Source organism: Trichechus manatus, unplaced genomic scaffold, assembly GCF_000243295.1.
Source record: "Trichechus manatus latirostris isolate Lorelei unplaced genomic scaffold, TriManLat1.0 scaffold00040, whole genome shotgun sequence".
NCBI lineage: Eukaryota > Metazoa > Chordata > Mammalia > Sirenia > Trichechidae > Trichechus > Trichechus manatus.
The window spans coordinates 9,127,040-9,150,132 of NW_004443976.1; the positions used below are offsets into that span (position 1 = coordinate 9,127,040).

The 23,093-nt window shown below is 46.5% G+C and overlaps 2 protein-coding genes across 2 annotated transcripts in view; both read left to right on the forward strand.

The window, feature by feature from the left end:
* LOC101351758 (myosin-13) overlaps positions 1 to 17,798 on the forward strand; it is a 188,509-nt gene extending 170,711 nt beyond the window's left edge. Inside the window, 2 exon segments of the mRNA XM_012555451.2 lie at positions 17,210 to 17,534; positions 17,622 to 17,798. Of these exon segments, the coding sequence (XP_012410905.2) occupies positions 17,210 to 17,534; positions 17,622 to 17,798 (502 nt within the window).
* Positions 17,799 to 17,815: 17 nt separating this feature from the next.
* The window catches only part of GAS7 (growth arrest specific 7), a 275,274-nt gene continuing 269,996 nt past the window's right edge, over positions 17,816 to 23,093 (forward strand). Inside the window, exon 1 of the mRNA XM_004376199.2 lies at positions 17,816 to 17,998. Within this exon, the coding sequence (XP_004376256.1) occupies positions 17,816 to 17,998 (183 nt within the window). The remainder of the gene's footprint in view (positions 17,999 to 23,093) is intronic.

Consider the following 23,093-nt stretch of genomic DNA (forward strand, 5'->3'; position numbering starts at 1 on the left):
AGAGGGTTGATATGTTGTGGGGTTGTTAACCAATGTCATAAAACAACATGTGTACTACTGTTTCATGAGAAACTATTTGCTCTGTAAGCCTTCACCTGAAGTACAATAAAAAAGAAAAAAAAAAGTTTCCCATGACTCAAGTAGGAGAATGAGCAGCAAACTTGCATCCCAAGAATTGGAACTGCCAAAACGGGCAAGGCTGGGGAGGCCTCCAGTTTCAAGAAAAGTGTTGGGTTAGTCTTGCTTATGCCTGACAGTAGATACAAAGAAGCAATGGTAATTGACAGTTAAATTCTAAAAAGAGCCAGTCCTTGATTTGCACCAACATTTCTCCATTTCTTTAAGGACAGTTTCATCACAAGATATGGCACATACAGGAAGCCCTACAAAAATATTTGAGGGAAAAACAAAAATCTACTTTTTAAGTCTAAAAGGCCTACAGCTTGACTCACAAGCCTATGACCTGAGGTTCCACCAGCCAAGACTGGAGAACCAAGGTCTCTGACATCACCAAGTCAGCGGTCACTTGGACTCTCTTTTACCTCTGTACCCAGAGTTATGCATAGAATTGTGTCTCCAAAAACTATGGTTGAATTCCTGGCTCTACCTGGGAACGTGATCTTGTTTGGAAATAGGATTTTTCTTTTGCTCTGTTAATGAGGTCATATCAGTACAGGATAGATGCTAACTCTGGGTTATAAAAAGACCAAAAAGGACACAGAGACACACAAAGGGGGAAGACAGACACCAAGGAATGCCAAGGATTGCCACCAGACACCAAAAACTAACAGAGAGGCTCACAGAAGGAATAGACACAGCTGAGTCTCTGATTTGGACTTTTAGCCTTCAGAAATAAATAAAATTTTGTTTTTTAAAGCCACCCACCTGTCATATTTATACTATTTATATTATGGCAGCACCAGGAAGCTGAGACACCCAGGGACTGATCTGGCCCATCTTCTGATTACCAGTGTCCACCACAAGGCTCTAGAAAGGAACTTTCTCCCTCCCAAGTCAGTGGAATGCTGACTCGGGACTGTGGGGGCCACTGTGATTTTGCATTCCCAACATCCATTCTTCTTCTTCTGGCACCAGTATCCAGGATCTTCTTTTGGGACAACTTCCTCAGTCTGGTTGGGTAGAACTGAGCCCCCTTTTCTAGAGGTGTGCCAGACTAAGAGGATACCCAATCGGCATATGCCATCTCCATGGCCACAGGGAATGTTCAAGGAAATGGTCAGTGAGAGTCAGGCTCAGAGCTTTTATTCCAAATGGTGAAAGACAGAATCCCCATGTCTGGGCTGAACCTGGGAGTCAGTAATACTGGAGCTGCTTGGAGCTGTGGCAGCGAGAGAGCCTGATGAGAATAAAGGGAACCCAGAGTTACATCAAATCAGAGGAAAGCAGAGTTAAGATGTAGAGAGGGGCCACAGCATTGTTTGAGGTCTTGGATCCAGTAATACCTGAAGTTTCATACCCCTAGACTCTTCATTTATATGACTCAATACATTATTATTATTATTTTAATTGGATTTTCTTTTACTTACATTCAGAATTATCCTGATAGATCAGGAATAAGGCACAAATTGTACCTTTGTAGGAACTGTGAACCACTTCTAGACAGGCACATTACAAAAAGGGGTCCCTGTCTATCAGAGTTTAGCCTGGACTTGCCCCCTGCATGGGTTTTCTGTGCAATGCATAACCTGCAAGCCATACTTAGCAGTTTCGTGACTACGAAGGGATTTTCTCCTTGTGGTAGCTAGCCTCCAAGATGACCCCAATGATCCTTGCCTCCTGGTATTCATGCCCTTGTGTAGTCCCTCCCATACTGAATAGGGCTGACCTATGTGACTAACAGGATATTGTGGAAATAAGACGTAGATGTAGAATTTATAAGGCTGGGTCATAGGAAAGATTGCAGCTTCTGTCGTGGTGGCTCTTGGTTCATTCACACTGGGGGGAGCTAGCCAGTCTGTTATGAGGACACTCAAGCATCCCTATGGAGAGGTTCACACATGAGGAGGAACTGAGGCCTCCAGCCAACAGCCATGTGAGTGAGCCACCTCAGAAACAGATCCTCCAGCCCCAGCCAAGCCTTCAGATGTTTGTAGCCACGCTCACATCTTGGCCTTATGAGAAACCCCAAGCCAGAAGAACCCAGCTAAGCTGCTCCTGAATTCCTGACCCACAAAAACTACTTGAGATAATATTTATTGTTTTTAAGCCACTGCATTTTAGATAATTTGTTATACAGGAATAGATAACTAATGCATCCCTCTTCATCAGGCTTCTCTTCCTCAAGCCCATTTCTTCCTCTTGACTAACTCCCTGCCGGGGCTCCTTGCTGACTTCTTTACAAGGTTACCTACCCCTAGCTCCACGCAGCCCTGCAATCTCACCCTCTTTCTTCAATGACAATTTTCTCTCTAACAATCACCTTTTGATACTGCCCCCATGCTTCTTCTCCTTTCTCACTGTCCCTGCCTTTCCCTCCACCTGAAGTAGTGACTCTTCCCCCTCATATGTCCTCAATCATTGTCCTCCTGACAAGCCTCATGACAACAACTACAGCTGATAATCTGTGCTGTGAGAAAGTAGATTTCTTTGCGTACCCCAATATGCTGGGGGAAATTCTGTTTTTGTGTTGAGGCTGTTGCTCCCTTCTTTGCCTCATGACCGCAAAGCACAAAGGGGGAAAATCTCCCCTCACCCCCTTCACATGGAGGAGGCCAGCAGCCAAGAAGACTAGCTGGCAGTCAGAAAAGCCCTACGAATTCTGATTTTTCACAGGGCTCTTGCAAGGCAGAAGGGGGATGGGGAGCAGCACGCCACAATCGTCATGGCAACACGCTCCCTGGTGGGTCCTGGGCTGCACTCCCAGGCAGGGTAAATGGCTCCCAAGTGTGCAGCCCCCACAGAGTGGGCATCAGAAGGCGGGCTGGCCAGGAAATAGGAGGTGCCAAGGCAGCAAGGCTTAGCAGGTGTTATAAGCAGAGAGGCTGCAGACAGGTGGGCAAAGCCAGCAAGCCCAGCGCTGGAGAACAGGTTAGCCTGACCCAGAGCCCACCCAGAGCCGCTTACAGGGGCAGATCTCTGCCCTTCCCACACTGTTTTTACTCCCTGATGATGGGGCCAGTTCTAGGCTGCAGGTGACCCCTGTTTCTGGATACGAAGGGAAGCAAACTCCATCCTTCATTCTGGCAGTGGTTCCCAGCCTTGGCTGCACATTGGAATCCCCTGGGGATCTTTAAAAAATGCTCATGCTGGGCTCCCACCCCCAGACCTTCTGACTTAGTAAGTGTAACATGCAACTTGGCCACTGGAAGTTTTAAATCTCCAGGTGATTCTAACGGACAACAGAGTGTAGGAAGCACTGCACTGCCCAAGGGTCTCAGCCTGGTCTGTGTGTGAGAACCATCTGGGGAACTTAAGAAAACAATGCAGACATCTACAGTCAATATCTCCTGGACGGCTCCTAGGCATCAGAATTTTTAACAAGCTCCCATGATTCTGGAGAGTAGCTGGGGTTGCATATCATAATCTAGCGTAATGTAGGAGCCCTGGTGGCATAATGGTTAAGCACTCAGCTGCTAACTGATAGGTTGATGGTTCAAACCCACCCAGTGACTCTATAGGAGAAGAGACCTGGAGATCTGGAAAACCCTATGGGGCAATTCTACTCTGTCACATTGGGTCGCTGTGAGTCGGAATTAACTGGATGGCACCTAGCAACACAGCATAAAGTAGGGCAAAGCTGGGTAAAGCGGGTGGTTATTAGGATGTAGGGCGAACTGGGTCAATTTGAGACTCCCGCAGCCTCACTTTACCTCTTGGGGTTGGGTCTGGATGAGAATGTCTAAATGACACTATAAAGTTAAAATTGCTATTTGTATAGAACAAAAATGATCTTGCAACATTATTTTTTAAGGATTCAATCTAATATCAACTCACTGGGAGACAATCCCACCACCCATCTGTCAGTTTGCTGTTCTGGGGTGGCTCGTGTATTGCTGTGATGCTGGAAGCTATGGAACCAGTATTTCAAATGCCTGCATGGTCACCCATGGTGGAGAGGTTTCAGCGGCGCTTTCAAACTAAGACAGACTAGGAAGAAAGGCCTGGAGATCTACTTCCAAATCAGCCAATGAGAGCCCTATGGATCACAACAGAATATTGTCCCATTGTTATGGATTGAATTACGTCCCCAAAAAACATATGTTATAAATCCTAACCACTATACTTGTGGATGTAATCCCATTTGGGGATAGGGTTTTCTTTATTATGTTAATGAGGCAGTATCAGTGTAGGGTATGCCTTAAACCAATCACGTTCCAGATATAAAATGAGATTAGGCACAGCGGAGCAAGCAGAGATGGACGGAGATAGGAGCCAGCCCACATGAAGATGGCCAAGGAACTGAGGAACAGAGGCTGAAAGGAGACAAGGACCTTCCCCTAGAGCCGACATAGAGAAAACTTACCGCTAAAGCCAGTGCCTTGAATTCGGACTTCTAAACACAACCTTGCTTGCTGAAAGTGAAGAGGACTTGAAGCACTTACTGACGAAGATCAAAGACTACAGCCTTCAGTATGGATTACACCTCAACATAAAGAAAACAAAATCCTTACAAATGGACCAATAAGCAACATCATAATAAACGGAGAAAAGACTGACATTGTCAAGGATTTCATTTTACTTGGATCCATGATCAACACCCATGGAAGCAGCAGTCAAGAAATCAAACGACGCATTGCACTGGGCAAATCTGCTGCAAAAGACCTCTTTGAAAGTGTTAAAAAGCAAAAATGTCACTTTGAGGAATAAGGTGCGTCTGACCCAAGTCATGGTATTTTCAACCGCCTCATATGCATGCAAAAGCTGGACAATGAATAAGGAAGACTGAAGAAGAATTGATGCCTTTGAATTATGGTGTTGGGGAAGAATATTGAATATACCATGGACGGCCAGAAGAACGAACAAGTCTGTCTTGGAAGAAATACAGCCAGAGTACTCTTTAGAAGTAAGGATGGCGAGACTTCCTTTCACGTACTTTGGACATGTTATCAGGAGGAATCAGTCTCTGGAGAGGGACATTATGCTTGGTAAAGTAGAGGGTCAGTGAAAAAAGAAGACCCTCAAGGAGATGGATTGACATAGTGGCTGCAGCAATGGACTCAAAACACAGCAACAATTGTGAGGATGGTGCAGGACCAGGTGGTGTTTTACTGTATATAGGGTCGCTATGAGTCAGAACCGACTTGACAACCCCTACCAACAACAACCTCCTAAACTGTGAGAAAATACATTTCTGTTTGTTAAAGCTACCTACTTGTGATATTTCTGTTATAGCAGCGCTAGATAACTAAAATATGCATATAACGCTGTAAGATGAGCCCCGGATTGGAAGGCAACAATGGACTCAAGCATGCCAGTAATCATGAAGAAGGTGCAGGACCAGGAAGCATTTCATTCTGTTGTACATGGGATCACCATGAGTTGGATCCAACTTCACGATAGCTAACAACAGGAGACAATTATTCCAAAAGGCTCCTGTAAAATTTTCACCAAGGTCAAGGGTCAGAGTACAAGATCCTGAGTAGCCCCTAGGGGATATCTGCATTTGATTTACATGCAATTATAAAAGTGTTGCTAGTGTTATCCTTGGGACGTTAATTCTTGATCCTAAATAAACCTGGATACTCACTTTAGCTAGTGCAGCTTTTGCTCAGAGGGTTGACACCTGACTGCTTGCTCATGAAGCCAGTGGGGTCAGCTCTTCAGTGAGTGTTGATGGAAGGTCAAAGTCAGCAGGGGCTAAAATATCTAGACCCTCTAGCTAATCTGGTGAAGGGCCACAGGTACAGAATCTATCATACCTTATTAACATTTAATTTTCTTTATTGATCATTTTTTAGATTACAAAAGTAATATGAGCTCCTCCTGACTAATAAAACAATGTCAAGGTTTATAAAGAAGAGTTAATAGTCTCCTCCCATGCTTCCCTTCCATTTTTAAACTCTTCCCCGAGGTGACCAATGTTAACAGACACCTCATTTAATTTTTGTCAGGAGATGAGTTGTTCCACATAAACGAATTTGCCCAGTAATCAAAACTGTTCCTTTTACTTGTAAACACTTGAAATAGTTTAACTACTGTGAATGAAAATTATTCAACAAAGTATTACACACTGCCCTGACTTTCAAAACTGAATGACTCAGGATCTTTGTCATTCTCCTAATACTTTATATTTGCGTATTGTTTCGTCGTTCACAAACCACCTTTAAATGCATTGCCTACTTTGTTTTTTGTTTTGTTTTGTGACGGTCTATAGGAAAAATAGAGCAAGTAGCACGTTCCTATCATGCAGATGAGGAAACTGGGGCTGAAACTAGTAAGGGCATAGCTAGGTTGGCATTTATATCACTTGTGGGGCCCTGGTGGTGCAGTGGTTAAAGAGCTTGGCTGCAAACCAAAAGGCTGGCAGTTCGAATTCACCAGCTGCTCCATGGAAGAAAGATGTGGCAGTCTGCTTCTGTAAAGATTTACAGCCTTGGAAACCCTATGGGGTGGCTCCACTCTGTCCTACAGTGTCACCATGACTCAGAGTTGGCTCGACAGCAACAGGATTTTAAGTTTAGTTCGGGTCTACTTAATCAATTGTGCCTCTATTGTCCATAGTGCGCTATATGTTAATGAATGTCCATTACCAACAGCTTAAGGGGCTCTTAGTGTTAGCTTCTGCCCAGTCACCCTGACTCATAACTACCCTATGCACAACGGGACCGGACCATTGTAATCCACAGGGTTTTCATTGGCTGGTTTTTAGAAGTAGATTTCCAGGACTTTCGTCCTAGTCTGTCTTAGTCTGGCAGCTTCTCTGAAACCTGTTCAGCAACACGCCAGCTTCCACTGATAGATGGGTGGTGGCTGCACATGAGGGCATTGGCTGGGAATTGAACCCTGGTCTCCTGCATGAAAGGTGAGCATTCTGCCACTGAACCACCACTGCCCTCATTGAGAGCTCTTGATGGGTGCTAAATGGCTCTGGGCTAAGGGATCTCTTATTTTCTTGAGTCTTTTTTAGTGATTCTCCCTGATTCTCTGCCTCTCTCCCCTAATGTCAAGCTATCAGCTGGTACTTCTTCCTGTTGTCAACATACCTTGTTCCATATACTGTAGAGTGAAAAACTAGATAAAAAATTAGTTTGTTGGAATTGTTTGAAACCTGTGAGTGAATAGACTCTGAGATTCCGAAGCTTTTTCCTAAGGGTTAGGTATATAGGGTAGACTCAGGTGCTTACACTTCTTTTTTTATTATGGAAAATTCCAAGCCTATTGAAAAATAGAATAGTATAATGTACGTCCATGAACCCACAGACCAACTTAAACAATTATTAAAACTGCACTTGTTTCTTGCCTTACTCAGAATTCCTTTCATTTGGTTCTTGCTGAATTCTGGATTCCGAATTGTATCTGGGAAGACAGTGGTGGTTCAGCGGAAGAATTCTCGCCTTCCACGCGGGAGAATTGCCTGCCAATGCAACCTATGTGCAGCCAACACTTGTCTGTCAATGGAGGCTTGCGTGTTGCTATGAAGCTGAACAGGTTTAGGGGGTGAAAACCCTATGGATCACAACGGGTCCATCTGCAACTGATTATGGGGATGGCGCAGGACCGGACAGTGTTCTGTTCTGTTGTGCGTGGGATCACCATGAGTGGAGATGAACTCAGCAGCAGCTAACAAGTACAACAATGTTTCTGGATATTGGCCTCTGGGAGAGACGTGTTTTCCTGTATCACTGTCACTGGACCCCTGCCATGTGGTCCAGATATTTGCTGGCACAGGCAGCCTTGAAGAGCAGCTTGCTACAGGTTCTTATGAAGTCCTTTCCGCCCCATCTCCAGGCTGCCCCACAGGCCCATGGGGAGTAGTCCACGCATCTGAGGGGCTGACCTTCATGTGACCTTAGAAAGGGCTTGGGAAATCCCAAGCTATTTGTCTGATGGGGCGATCCTGCTGGAAAGTCAGCAGGAATGTAAACCTCATTCTCTTTCCTCGTGGAGGTTATACCTGACGCCTTGGGAAAGAATGTTTATTAAAGGAGTAAATAAGCATTACTCTGCCTCCTTATGTTACAAAGTCTGGAGGTTTCCAGAGACCACTCTTTTCAAATCCGGGGAATGAAGCCTCTTCCTGTCTGTATCCCTCTCTGCACAGGGAACCCTGGACACCCCACGGCCAAGAGCATCCCTCACATTGCCTCCTGCAATCCTTCCCAGGGTCTTGTGAAACAGGTATCCGGGCCCCTGTTATGCAGATGAGGAAATTGAGGTGTAGAGAGGTTAAGCTACTTGTCCTACAAGTATAATTAGTAAGCAAAAAAGCTGGGACTCAAATGAGGCTAATAATTTGAGTCTTCATTAATAAACCGAGAGCTAATTATAGTCATTGAAGAGACTGTTCCTTTTCGGTTGTGATTAATTCCAAATTTATTTTTAGCCTTCAAAAGAATGGAAACTTGTGGTGGGGTTTTGTTCTGAGAAAGAAACGGGCTATCCTTGACAGTCTACCTTTGCCAATCCCTTTTCCCATGAGAAAGGCAAGAACCAGCCATCAGGTCATTTCTGTGCATTTTCTCCGAGCTCAAGATTCCCCCGGGATTTTTGTCAACCTAAGCTACTGATGATGAACACTGGAGAACTAGTTTCACACCTTGATAGAGAGGCATCACCTACAAATGAAAAACTTCAGCTTCAGCCCTCTGTGGGGAAAGAAATTAGGATCTGGTTTGTCTTTGGACAAAGGAAGCAGGCTAGGCTTAATCATCAGAGAGGAGGCACCAGTGTCTTTGTGTGTGTGCTTCAAGGATGTGAGGACCCCATGTCACTGTTTGGTGTCGTTGGCTCTGACTCACGGGGACCAGACATATAACAGAAGGAAATAGTGTCTGGTCCTGCACCATCCTCACAATCCTTGCTATGTTTGAGCCCATTGTTGCAGGCACTGTGTCAATCTCTCTTTTCCGCTGACCTGTAGCTTGACCAAACATTTAATGATGTTCTTCTCCAGCTATTGGTCCCTCCAAAGTAAGCGAACTAAAGTTTCACCATTCTCACTTCTTTGGAGCGTTCTGTCTGTACTTCCTCCAAGACTGATTTTTTCCTTCTTCCGCAGTCTGCAGTATATTGAATATTCTTCGCCAACACCACAATTTAAATGTGTCAATTCTTTGGTCTTCCTTTTTTCATTGTCCAGCTTTTAAATGCATAGGAAGCAATTGAAAAGACTATGACTTGGGTCAGATGCACCCTAGTCATCAAAGTGACATCTTTGCTTTTTTAAGATTTTAAAGAGGTCTTTTGTCACAAACTTGCCCAATGCAAAAAAAAAAAGGACCTTATACCCCTGGGCTAAGGACCAAAAGGGATGAGGCTGAGAGGCTGAGCCCAGGTGGGGCAGCAGTTCTCAGGGACCTCTTAAAAAACAAACAAACAAACCAAAGCCATTGCCGTTGAGTCGATTCCAACTTATATAGTTGGACCCTAAAGGACAGAGTAAAACTGCCCCATAAGAGTTTCCAAGGAATGCCTGGTGGTTTGAACTGCCAACCTTTACGGTTAGCAGACATAGCTTTTAACCACTACACCACCAGGGTTTCCAGAGACCTCTTAGACTCTTCTTTATGCTTCCAGAGAGCCCAGCCCACTGTAAGTGGATTTTTCCATGTTTTAGACATTTTAACAGAGGCCATCAAGTTGGTCTTGGCTCTAGGGACTTTCTGTGTCTTTATGTGGCTTTGCATATCTCTCTCGGCTCCTGTATGGATACTTTTTTTTACATTTGTTATTTTCTGGGTTTTGTTGTTGTTCTTAGTCATCCTAGTGGGAGCGAGGTGGCATCTCACTGTGGTTTTGATTTGCATTTCCTTAATGGCTAATGAGAACGAGCATCTTTTCACGTGCTCGTTGACCATTTGTTGTATATCTTCTTTTTCTTTCTCTAAATTTTATTTGCTTTGTTGTTGTTGTTGAGAATATACACAGCAAAACATACACCAATTCAACAGTTTCTACATGTACAATTTAGTGACATTGATTACATTCTTCGAGTTGTGCACCCATTTTCACCCTCCTTGTCTGAGTTGTTCCTCTCCCTTAACATAAACTCACTGCCCCCTAAGGTTCCTATCTAATCTTTTGAGTTCTTACTGTCAGTTTGATCCCACATAGATAGTTCTTAAAAGTGCATAATGCTCAAGGCAGACGTTTTTTACTAGTTAAGCTAAACTACTATTCAGTTTTAAGATGACTTCAGGGGATTTTTTGGTTTAAAGATAATCTCAGGGCAATAGTTTCAGGGTAGATACTTTGTTTTTATTTACTCCCAAAGGGCAATCTCATTTCCATACTTCCAAGGTGGGGCAGAATCAGAATGGGGCCAAACTCCTTTCACCACCCCACTGGACCAGAAGAGTGACAAGGCGGACTTCAAGTTCTAACCATTATTTTTGATCCCACAGTGTATATATTTTCTCTGAGGCGCTTCTTTTCTTCTCTTCATGCTTCTTCTGCAAATGGAATCTTTAGCTTTCAGTGGGGAAGCAAGGGATTACTGGGTGGTGCAAACAGTTAAGCACTCTACCACTAACAGAAAGGTTGCTGGTTCTAAACTCACCCAGAGGCAGCTTGGAAAGAAGGCCAGGTGATATGCTTCTGAAAGGTGACAGTCTTGAAAATCCTATGGAGCAGAGTTCTACTCTGACACACGTGGGGTCACCATGAATTGGACTCGACTTGATGTAACTGGTTTGATTTTTAGGGAAGCAGGGTTGGGCAGGAGTTTCCTGTGGCTGGTGTGGGTGTGTGAAGGGCAAGGGGTCTTGAAACATGCCGGGCTCTTCCCTCTCTCATCCCCTTCCCCTCTTCTATTCCCATGCCCTTTTTCTTATTCTATATGCTCTGTGTCTCCTATTCTCTATAATGTCTTTTCCTCATTTATCTATTACTTGCTTTGCCCTCCTATTTCTATCTGCCTCTTGCTTTTCTTCCTCTCCCCTTCCCCATCTTTTTTATTTTTTTGATGGTAAAATATATATCACAAACATTTTGCCATGTTAACCCCTCTTAAGTGTACAATTCAGTGACATTAAGCATATTCCCCATCTTTATTAATGAATATGCCTGGCCAAATGAGATGCAATGTCAACCCTTCTTACTTATAAATTGCGATGCTCTCTGAAGGTACAAAGAATACCTGAAAATGGTGTGACAACCCTGGTACTTAGGACGGTCTACTCTAGAGTGGTGTTCCTCAAAGTATAGTATGAGAATAATCCATTCTTTGGGTGAAAAACACAGATTCCTGGGTCCCACATCAGAGCCACTAAATCAGAATCTCTGGGAGTGAGGCCCAAGAACAGGCATCATTTTCAACTTGTTTCTTTGGTGAGTCTCATACACACTTTAGTTTCAGAATCTTTGGCTAGACCCTCTGGCTCAATTAGACTCCAGATGGAAGAGTTTGGGAGAGGGTGACAGGGCTCTTAACACTTTTTCTTCCATGTAGGATCTACGCCAGGTGTCTCCTGAACTCCAAGGAGAGAACTGGACCCATTTATTTTCTCAAAAAATCATAATTCCAAAATGCCTTTTTTCAGTATAATAACTTTCTTTTCCTTCCCACTGTCTTCTTGAAGCTGATTCTCATGATCACTGATCCGCAAGAAGTGCACAAAACACCTACTATGGTGAAGGAAGACAATATTAGAATCTCTGCTTGCATATAATACATGAGTTTTAATACAACTCTTTTAAATTTTAATTTTCCATATTATAAAATACTTATTAGTTTAGTGGTTCATGTATTCAATTTACAAATAATGAAAGTACATATATCAGGGAGTTTCCTTATTAGAGTGAATAGTCAAAAAAGTTTAGAGATCATTGCTCAAGAATCTGTAGTATAAATTCTTTGAGGCCAGGGATCAAATTATTTTTAATAAATTTATATTGAAATACAGCGTGTTTCATAGAAAAGGTCACACATTATAAGTATACAGCTCAGAGAATAGCTCCGTTTAAATAGCACCCAGATCAAGAAATAGATTATTACCAGTATCCCAGAATACCCCTTCATATCCTCATTGCCCCTCCCCCAACATAATCACTACCCTGACTTCTAGGAATTTCATATAATGGAGTCACGCTCTCTGTACTCTAGAGTTTGGCTTCTTCTGCACAACATTAAGTCTGTGAAATTCACATATTATTGTAAGTAGCAATAGTTTGTTCATTCTCAAAATGTGGAGTTTTCCATTATATGACTGGAAATTCATCCATTGTAAGAATATGTCACAATTTGTCCATTTTAGTGTTGATGGACATTGGGCTGTTTCCAGGTGGGGGCTACTATCACGAGTAGTGTTGTTATGAACATTGTTTTACATATGTCTTCTTTAAATTAAAAAAAAGTTTGTAAAGATACATATAACACAACATTTTTCAATGTTTTATATGTGTACAACTTAGTGATATCAATTATATTAATTATGTTGTGCAACCACCATCAACCATTGTTGCCAAATTGTTCATCACCTGTAACATGCTCACTGCTTCCTATACGATGACTCCCTCTCTCTCTCTTTCCCTCCTGCCCCTGCCTTTGGTAACCACTTATAAAACCTTGATCTCTAAACCTTTGCTTATTCTAGATATTTCACGTAAGTGAGATCATACGGTGAACATATGAATGCATCTCCGTTGGGCATATAACTAGGAGTGGATGGATGGGTCATCGAGTATGCTGTGTTCAGCTTTGCAAAATACAGCCAGTTCTCCAATGGGTTTATACAGCTCCCACCGGCGGTGAATGAGAGTTCCAGTTGTACCACATTCTCATTAATGCATAGTATTTCCTAGCTTTTTTATTTTCACCATCTGGGATATATTGGCAGCTCATTAAGATTTTAATTTGCTTTTCTTGATGTAGTGAGGTTGAACATCTTTGAATGTGTTTATTGGTCATTTGGGTATCTTATTTTGTGAAATGCCTATTCAAATCTTTTGCTCTCTTTTCTTTTGGTCATCCATCCTTCTCTTATTGATCTGAAGGAATTCCTTATATAGACTATCATATTTATCTCTATCCCCAGGCCCAGCACACTGTTCATTTTATAGCATGTGCTAAAGAGCTCTTTGGGTTGTTGTTCAACTAGCATATCTTGTTGAATAGATGGGGCCTTTATAGATTTTTTTGTTTGTTTTTGTTTTAACAGTTTTATTGAGGTATAATTTTGCATATCACAAAATTCACTTGTTTTAAAGTGTATGTGTACACTGCAAGGATTTTTAGTAAATTTACAGATTTGTGCAACCATCACCACAGTCCAGTTTTAGAACAATTTCATCACCCCTAAAAGAAACCTCATGCCAGTTTGCTTACTCCTTGTTCCCACCCCAGCCCTAGGCAACTACTAATCTATTTGCTGACTCTATAGGTTTACCTTATCTGGACATTTTATAAAAATGGAATCCTATAATATGTGGTCTTCTGCATACGGCTTCTTTCACTTAATGTTTTTGATGTTCATGTTGCAGCATGTGTCAATACTCTGTACCTTTTCATAGCCTAATAGTATTCCATTGTATGGATATGCCATATCTTGTCTATCCGTTCATTAGCTGATGGACATTTGGGTTGTTTCCACTTTTTCGCTATTATGAATAATGCGGGTATGAACATTCACTACGAGCTTACGTGTGAACATTTGTTTTTACTTCTCTTGGATACATATCTAGGAGTGGAATTGCTGGGTAATATGGCAAATTTATATTTAATTTTTTAGGAAACCAAAACTCTTATATTTTTCTGCCTTCCATAGGCTGATGGAAAGGCATATAAGGCTGTCATAGGTAGAAAAGAAGAATCTGCCGGCACATAATTATCAAATGCACAATGTTAAGAGAAAGCTAAGAAAGGCTAAGGTCTACTCTCAGGGTACAGTCTAATCCAAACATTTTCACACTTGGCAGCATGCAAAATCTGAACATGGACAGCGCTCCAAAGTGAATCCATCTGCGAACGTGAAATGAATTCAGTTAAGTATTTTCTGAATGCCTACTTTTGCAAGACCTAATGTTAGATTTCAAGAGGGATAAATGGAAATTTAAAACAAAGATGCCATCACCTCCCTGAGTTAAAGAGACTAACTGGTAAGATAAGAGTTAATTGTCTAAAGAGTTAAGTAACAATGATTCAAATAAAGGTTCAATATAGTAATGAGAATCATGGGAGGGGGGAAGCAAGGGGGAAAGTGGAGAAGGTAGGAACTCATTTCCTTCACGATCCTGGAAGAAAACATGGTAGAGCAGACTGTACTCCTTTGAAAGTTTTGGCATCCCAAAGATGGAAGTGTTTCCACTTTTATTATTGTCCTGGAAATTCTGGTTCAAAAAGAAGTGTCAGATAATAAACTACCAGGACCATTGAACTAGAGAGATAATAATACTTGCTAATATCTGAGTACTTAATGTTCCAGGCTTTGCTCTAAAGATTTTACATGGTTAGTCATTGAATCTTTTTAATAAATTTATGTTATAAATCCTACTATCATTTTCTTTTAATAATGAGGAAAATGAGGCTCAGAGAGGTTAAGTAAATTGCCCAAGGCACACAGCTGGAAAGTGGCAGAACTGGGATTTGAACACAGGCAGTCCAGAGCCTACACATTTAACCACTAACTACCTTCAACCATCTCAAGTCCCATATTCCAGTTATTGGATTCAATCATTAATTACAGATGAGGAAATAGGCCCAAAGGTGTTAAGGACATGTCTGAGGTTACTTGACCGATAAGGGGTCCTGGACAGAAGCTCTCCTGTGAATCCAGGCTTACTTTTATCAGGACTGACATTGGTATCACCAGAGAGCCCTTTCTTAAGATGCTATTTGTGAATGAGCCACAGGGTTTCACATTTCTTCACTCTAATGGGGTGGCCAGGAGTCCTGGTGGCACAGTGGTTAAAGCACTTGGCTGCTAACTGAAAGGTCACCAGTTTGAACCCATGAGCCACTCTGTGGGAGAAAGACGTGGCAGTCTGCTTCTGTAAAGATTACAGTCTTGGAAATCCTATGGGACAGTTCTACTCTGTCCTATTAAAAAAAAAACCCATAGGTTCGCTATAAGTCAGAACTGACTCAATGGCAATGAGTTTTTTTTTTAGTGGGGCGGACTTAGAGTAAGCCAGGCCTGAGTTCAAAGCCTGACTCTGCCGCTGACTGGCTGTATTGTGTAATGATGGGCAAGTCACACCCTCTGAGCCTAGTTTCTTTACTTGTAAATTGGTGGCGATAATCTTGGAAGACCTGGCAATCTACTTCCAAGAAATCAGTCACTAAAAACTCTATGGAGCACAGGTCTACTCTGACATGTATATGGGGTCACCATGAGTTAAGAGTTGACAGCAACTGGTTTGATTTTCTGGTTTCACTAGCTCACAGGATTACAGAAAAGAAATGAAAGAATTGAAGACATTGACAGCCATCATCCATTCTGGCGCTGCAGAACTGTTTTGGGTGGGTCATTTGGAGCTGACGTGTATGGTCATTCAGACATTTCTGTAGGCTGAGGTTTCTCAAGTCCAAACTAGACGACGGGTTACTCACAAGAACCCCAGGGGATTCTGGGGTGCAGGCAGGCTCCCTACCAGCCATCCTACCTTGAGCTGGACCATATACACTACACGCCAGAGTCTGAGGACAGGATGCCTAAAGCTACATGCTCCCCTGATACAAGGAATTTTTGTCCCTTTTAAATCTTTATTTGCCCAGTTGCTTTTAGTGACTGCTAGCCCTGGTGGCACAGTGGTTAAGAGCCTGGCTGCTAATCAAAAGGTGGGCAGTTCGAATTCACCAGCTGCTCCTTGGAAACCCTATGGGGCAGTCCTACTCGATATAGGGTCGCTAGGAGTCAGAATAGACTCAACGGCAGTGGGTTTTGACTCTTAGTGGTGACTACAGAGTTTATTTCTCCAAGTTTCTGGCCAAGCAAGGGTTTGTGAATTTGCAATCAGTGGACTATTATAAACAATCTGCATTTGTCATCTTGCCTGAGGCCAGAGGCTAGGCCAGGCTGCTCAGGTGAGGGGGCTTAAATGACGAATACTGCTCAACAGAGATTCTCAAAGCTAGGGTGGGCCCAGGCCTGAGTATTTTTTTAGAAGGGCCTCAGGTGATTCTAAGGTGCAGCCAGGGTTGAGAACCACTGAACTCGGTGAAAAGCCCCACGTCTGGGTCTGATTCAGAGCACAGAAAGCTGTGTAAGATCTTCGGGCTCTTGTACCCAGGCTGATTGACTTTGTAAAGCGTACCTAGGTAGGCATGATGAGAAATAAGGCCAGAGAAGATGTTGTGGCAGTCCAGAATGCACAGGCTGAGACGTGTGTACTTAATTTAATAGGCAGTAGGGAGCCATGGAAGGTTACTGAGTAGGGAGATGAGTAGGGAGCTAGAAGTATACAGAGAGATTAAAGGGTCCAGCTATTTACGGTTGAGGAAATGGACTCTGAGATCCCCTATAGAGTAGGCTAACAAAGAAACCTTCCTTTCTTTTACTTCTGTATCCTCAGTTCTAGGTCAACTTCCTTCACCAACTGGGTGTACTGGTTTCCCCAGGGACTTGCCAAATGATCTTTGTAGGTAACTGGCACATTACCTGGAACATGGCAGCCTACCACTGATGTTTGTTGACTGACTGAGTGTAGATTTTTCTGCCCGTCTCTTCTCAGTTTTAGGAGCGCTGGTACCCTGAGCCGGCTTCTCCTCAGATTCTTAACGTCTGGCCTCCCCTTTGCAAGGATAGTGGTGGGGCTGTTCCTCTCTCCTCTCCTCCATTTATCCTCATCAGCCTGCCTCCAATTCTCCCAGCTTCGACTCTGGCGCCTCCTGGCTCTGTCCTTCAGTGTAACACGCTGCCACCCGGCTACCCTGCTCAGGCGCCAGGCTTCAAACCTTTCGTTCACCCATTGTTCAGCTTCTAGGGAGTCAAGTGCAACCCCAGGTTCAATTACTAATAATGACAGCCACAAACACATTCTCTCACAAACACCGCGGCGGAGGCGCCCTGCCGCCACGGGTCACTAGGCCTACGAAGGAGGCACGCGGGGGCGTTTTCATTCCGGCAGTCCTCGGTGGTGGGCGTGTGAGCAGGAGCCCCCACCCCAGCGACCTGCCCGCTTTGCGAGGGAGCGCCCAACCCTCGGCGGGCGTGGTGGCCCTGGCCCCGCCCCGCCGCGCCCCGCCCCCTCGCGCCGAGAGAGCCCCCTCCCGGCAGCCCGGCCGCCAGCCCCTCTCCACGTACGCCCGGACCCTCTCTCGCCGCGGAGTCGGGCGGTGGGTGATGCTCGGGGTCCCACCTCCCTGGGGAGCGACGTATTTCCGCGCACCGGGGCAGCCCCGGCTCCGGCCGGCCCTCGCGGCGGCGGCCCGCGCTCCGCGTCCCCGGGAAGTTGCCTCCGGAGCCCGCGGCGCCTCGGTCTCCTCCCCTTGAGCCCCGCCCCCCCGCCCAGCGCTGGGAGCTCCAGTCGCCCGGCCCGGGGGCGTCGCCGCTTGCTCTCCAAAGCCAGCGAGTCTCCGCTTCCCTTCGCCGAGCGCGCGTCCCCCGCCTGGCCGGGGACCCCGCGCACCCCCGAGACGGCGCGCGCTCAGAGCGCGGGAGCCCGGAGCGCCGGGCGCCTGGGACCCCGCGGAGCCGCTGTCCACCCCGCGGGGCTCGGCAGGGATGCAGGCTGCGCTGTGAGCCCCGGCGCCAAGGCCATGTCCGGCGCCCGCTGCCGGACCCTCTACCCCTTCTCCGGGGAGCGGCACGGCCAGGGGCTGCGCTTCGCCGCGGGTGAGCTGCTCACGCTGCTGCAGGTCCCGGACGGCGGCTGGTGGGAAGGCGAGAAGGAGGATGGGCTCCGCGGCTGGTTCCCGGCGAGCTACGTGCAGTTGCTGGAGGTAAGGGGCGAGGGCCAGGCTGGGAGACTCGGGCTCAGCCCTCGGCGCACTCGCGGACCTGTTGCCCGCCCCGGGACGCCGGTGCCGCCGCTGTCCGAGGGGCGCCGGGGGGCCCGGCCGCGGCTCGTTCGTCTCGTCCGTCCGCGTTGCTGGGGCTGCCGAAGGCATCGGGCGCCCCTCGGGGAGTGAGCGGCGTTGCGCGCCTGGAGCGTCCCCTTGGCGCCCCCCGCGCGGGGCCTCCGAACACATCGTGGCCTCCCTGAGGCAGCGCGAACTTGTTGCCTGTGTGCGTTCTGGAGTGGGCTGGCGCGCTCCCCTCAGTTGCAGGGGCCGGCGAAGGGCTGCCCAAGGCAGGCGGTCTTGGGAAGACGCACGGAGGACCCGGGGTCGGATAAGTGATCCCGATTCAGTCCCGCAGCCGCGCGTCTCCACCCCAGAGCCTGCCGACCGTGGACGGACGTGCTGCCCCAGTCCAGGCTGCCTCGGGGCCGCCCACTTGCTGGTCAGCTGAGCCTGGCTGGCCTCCAGCCTGAGCCCCATCAGCAGGCTAGATACAGGGGGTGCCGCAGCACCCAGCCAGCGCCCCCTCCCCTGGGCAGCTCCCCCTGATTCTGGGGTTCCTGACCTGACCCCAGGGCTGTATGAGACCTGCCGAGCCAAGTCTGCTGGCTGTTTATTGTCTAGGTGACAGTTGGGAGGCCACGCTGTCCTCTAGTCGCTGAACTTCGTGGTCGCAGGCTGAGTGGGACCCGAAGTTTCCACAGTCCTTGGGGGCGGGGTGACCTTACAGGAGATTCGCTTTAGTAAAATGTTGCCTGACCCCAGGATTGTTGTACAGACTTACTTAACAGTGGCAGTTGTGTGAGTGTACAGAAGTGTTCTGGTAAAACACTGCCCAGATTAGGGAGACTGAATTTATTTATAATTTCATCTCAGCCCTACTTCAAGGAACAAAGTAGCAAATTTTGACCAAAAAAAAAAAAAAGAATGCGCTGTGCATCTCTTGGGGGGGAGGAGAAAGATAGGGATGAAATGGTTATAGTGTGAGTTCGCCTGGCAAGTATCCTGTGGAAACATGAAAAACAGCCTGGCCTCCTAGAGGTACTTGACGTCTCTTTCACATCCAGAGGAGAACAACAGAATTCCTCTAAAATGGATTAGTAGCACTTGAGCAAAGTTTAGGGGGCGCTACATGAAGGCTCGAATGAGCTTTCCCAGGCGGTGAGCAGAGTATGTTCCGGGAACCCCCTAGGTTCTGTGTGTGAAGGACAGGCACATTTAGTTGGACCTGTAGGTGTAGGAGAGGCTCAGCTGTGCTCCTCAGTTTTCCTAGCTCCTTCCCTGTGATTAAGATGTAAAAGAAAGCAAGTGTATTGCTTCTTACAGGAAGACCTGGCCTATAAGGATTCTCCTTGTTTCCAGTTAAAAAGCCCTGGGAGAGATGCATATTTTGGGAGCTTCTGTGGTAGTCACACTTTTGCAGGAAATACTGATGTGGAAATTTGGCTAGTGGATGTCTTTCAGTGAGGAGCCCGCCTGGCTGGACTCTGCCAGGGTGAGGTTGGTGGGCTTGCAGTCTGTTGGTGAAAATGGAATGACTCTGCTTTGTCTTGGGGAGGGGGAGGGGGAAAAGGGACAAGACCAGGCCCAGGTGACAAGCAGGATTATCAACTGAGATAATCTTGGGTGTGTCAGTCACGTCTGATGGCATATACGCACACTTATGAAATCCATGGTGCTTGGGGGTTTTCAGACGACTCCCAACTAGTAAGTAACATGCAACAGAAGTGCTATTGAGAGTGGCTTCTATTTGTTGAGTACCTACTAAGTGCTAGGTGTGGTTCATACCTTATCACCAGTTCCCAAGACAGTTCTGTGAAGAACCCAAGGAGTAATGTTTGCCTATCTGTTAGTGACTTAGATGGCTAATTACTACCCGTTGTGTCTGTGCTTCTTTTAAACATGATAGCCTGGTCTTAACTATGCTTCAAGACAATTGAGGAAAGGGTCTGGGCCCATGTTGGACAAAGCAGGCACAGCCCCCGAGGTCAGCATATTGGTGACAGCTTCCTTAAGGGGAGAGTCAAAGGCTGGGGCTCCAATAAGTGCAGCTGCACCTTCCAACTTGAAGAGCCTCTCACGCTATCCCTGACATTTCATTCCACTCAGAGCCAGCTGGATTTCCCAACGTAGAGGCAGGGGTGGGCCTGTGCCCTGTGGTGCAAGTGCAGAATGGGGTTTTTCCAGAGGTAGAGCACATGCAGTTTCAGCAGAGAGGGTCATGGCTCAGGCCTTTTGCGTCTGGGAACCTCCTGTATAAGCAAGCTGGCCCTTGCTGAGTGCTGGATGGGGAAGGAGGATAGGCAAGTAGAGTCCCTTGGGATGGAGGTGAGTCTTCAAGACAGACTCGGTTAGTGGAGAATGCAGAGCTCCCGGGCAGCAGCTGGTGGGTAGACTGGCCAGCATGTAGCATCATGAGACTGGAGGAGCAGCCAGCAAGGAGTTGTTGCAGAAGCCAGGAGACCAGAGGAGAGTCCATACATGCTGGAGGTGGTAAACCTTATGGGATGTCAGCCAGTCAGGTGCCTGGCACCCAGCTTGCTGGTGGCATGGTGCTCAGAAGCCCAGGGAAACTCGGGAAAAAAGCGCAGACAGAACGGACTGCACCAGCCTCCTGGGGGAAGGATGAGGTGGTGGGTAAAAAACCCACTGCCATCGAGTCGATTCTGACTCATAGCGACCCTACAGGACAGAGTAGAACTGCCCCATAGGGTTTCCAAGGAGTGCCTGGCGGATTCGAACTGCTAGCCTTATCGGTTAGCAGTCGTACCTCTTAACCACTACGCAGTCAGGGTTGTCTGTGGGATTATAGATTCAGTCTTTATTTGAGCTTGAGGTTGTTGCTAGCTGGCATTGAGTTGGCTCCCAGCTTGTGGCGACCCCGTGCACAGTAGGATCAGACTGTTGTGATCTATAGGGTTTTTTGGAAGTAGATCACCAGGCCTTTCTTCCAAGTCTGAGTGTAAAAGCTCTGCTGAAACCTGTTCAGAATAGTCACGTGGGAATATCACCTTCAAAGTAACCCCAATCCCAGTGTAACGTTTGCCCTCTGGTGGAAAGAGTGATACCAGGAAACCCCGTCTTGATAGGGGAGGAGTCTGAGAGCCTGAGAGCAGTGTGTGCAAAACAGATACTCCCTGAGGATTTCTTCCTCGTTCACATAAGGAGGAGGAACCGAGAGGCCCCAGCTTTGTAGGAAGCCTACCCAGTGGAGGAGTGTTGGGAATGAACTCTGGAAGGCATATTACATCTGCTCTGGTGGCCAGCTAGCCCCCAGGAGGAGGTCAGCTTAATGGAGGTCCTGGACCTGGTTACGGGGGAAGTCCCTTTGGTCACAACCCCACGGAAATGGTGAAACGGTGCTGACCAGGCCTGATTTCCAGAGTGACCTCCAGAGAGACCTCAGTCCAAGCAGAGAGATGTGAAGGGCGCTGATAGGCCCGAGGAGTCTGCCGTAAGAGTCTTGGCTACTCAGGGGATGGGGTAGCCCTCCAGAAGGTGCTGGTAGGAGGGAACTGGCTCAAAACTAAACGAAATTTGTTGTCTTCGAGTTAATTTCCACTCATGACGATCCCATGTGTTAGAGTTGAACTATTCCATAGGGTTTTCTTGGCTGTGATTTTTATGAAAGCAGATCACCAGGCCTTTCTTCCATGGCGCCCTGGATGGGTTCGAACTGCCAACCTTTAGTTTAGTAGACAAGTGCAAACTGTTTGCACCATTTCCTTGGGAATCAGCTGCTTCCAAAAAAAGGATGAGGCCCAATAGCCAAGACCCATAGCTGACTATGAGAAATAAAGGACTTAGGTAGGAGCGACTAGACATGTCTTGGCTGGCTGGCTGGCACAGATGGTTAAGTGCTCCACTGCTGGCGGAGAGGTTGGTGGGAGCAGCTGGTGGATTTGAACTGCTGACCTTTTGGTTAGCAGCCTGAGCTCTTAACCACTGAGCCCCCAGGACTCCATGCATATCTTGCTTACTGGTTAATCTGCCCCTGCCCAGAGGCCCCTGGGAGGACAGGCCTGGTGATCTGCTTCTGAAAGACCACAGGCTTGAAATCCTGTGGAACAGTTCTGCTCTGCACAGGGGTCACCGTGAGGTGGATTCAACTCGACTCAGCTAACAACAGCAGACATGTCTTACCTGAGAATCCTCTTCAGCTGTGAAGAGGGGGAGGCTCTGAAAACTCGTCTAAGGTCATTTCCGAGACAGGGTTGAGGAGGAGCAGAGATAATGAAGGCGCCATGGACATTCAGTCACCCCAGGCCAGCCTCGGGATCACCTCCTGGGAGATTCCTACCAGCAGCCTTCTGGGTGCTTGGGGGCTCCTTGGGAAGGTAGGTGGAGGAGGGAGCCCACATCTCAGCCCCAGGGCAGATCTGGAGGGTCAGGTGTGGGTACCAGCACAAGTGCAGTGGCTGGGGGGCCAACCCTGGCCCAGGAATCCCTTGTGGCTGGCACTTACATTGAATGGAGAGAGGAAATTGAGGACCTGAGGATGATGTAAGGGATCTGCAAAAACTTTTAGAGCTTTTGAGAAATAATTTTGAGGAGTAATAAGATTGGAAATGCAAATAAAACAGAGTTTTCCTATAGGGTCACTATAGAGTCACTATGAGTCAGAATTGACTCGACAGCAATAGGTTTTCCTTGAACTAGGTGCTGTTCATAGAATCTGCTGTCTGGCTGGAAGGCCCAAACCGCAGAGGTACTAACAGAACATGATGTTGTTTGCCAGGGGGACTAGACAGCTGCAGAGGGTCACCCTTGGTCTTGATCTTCAGGTACACCTCTCCTTCTCTCCACCCTCTATTCTCCCCATTTCTGGTTAATGTGATTGAGTTTATAAGGAGTGTCTGTGGGAGAAAGTTGCAGAGCTGGGGAGTGGGTGATGCCATGGGTAGTTAAGGAATGCTATTTTATCTGTTGCTAAGTAACAAACCAAAGCTGTTGCTGTTGAGTTGATTCCAATTCATGGCTACCTCATGTGTTACAGAGTATAACTGCTCCATAGACTTTCTTGGCTGTAATTTTT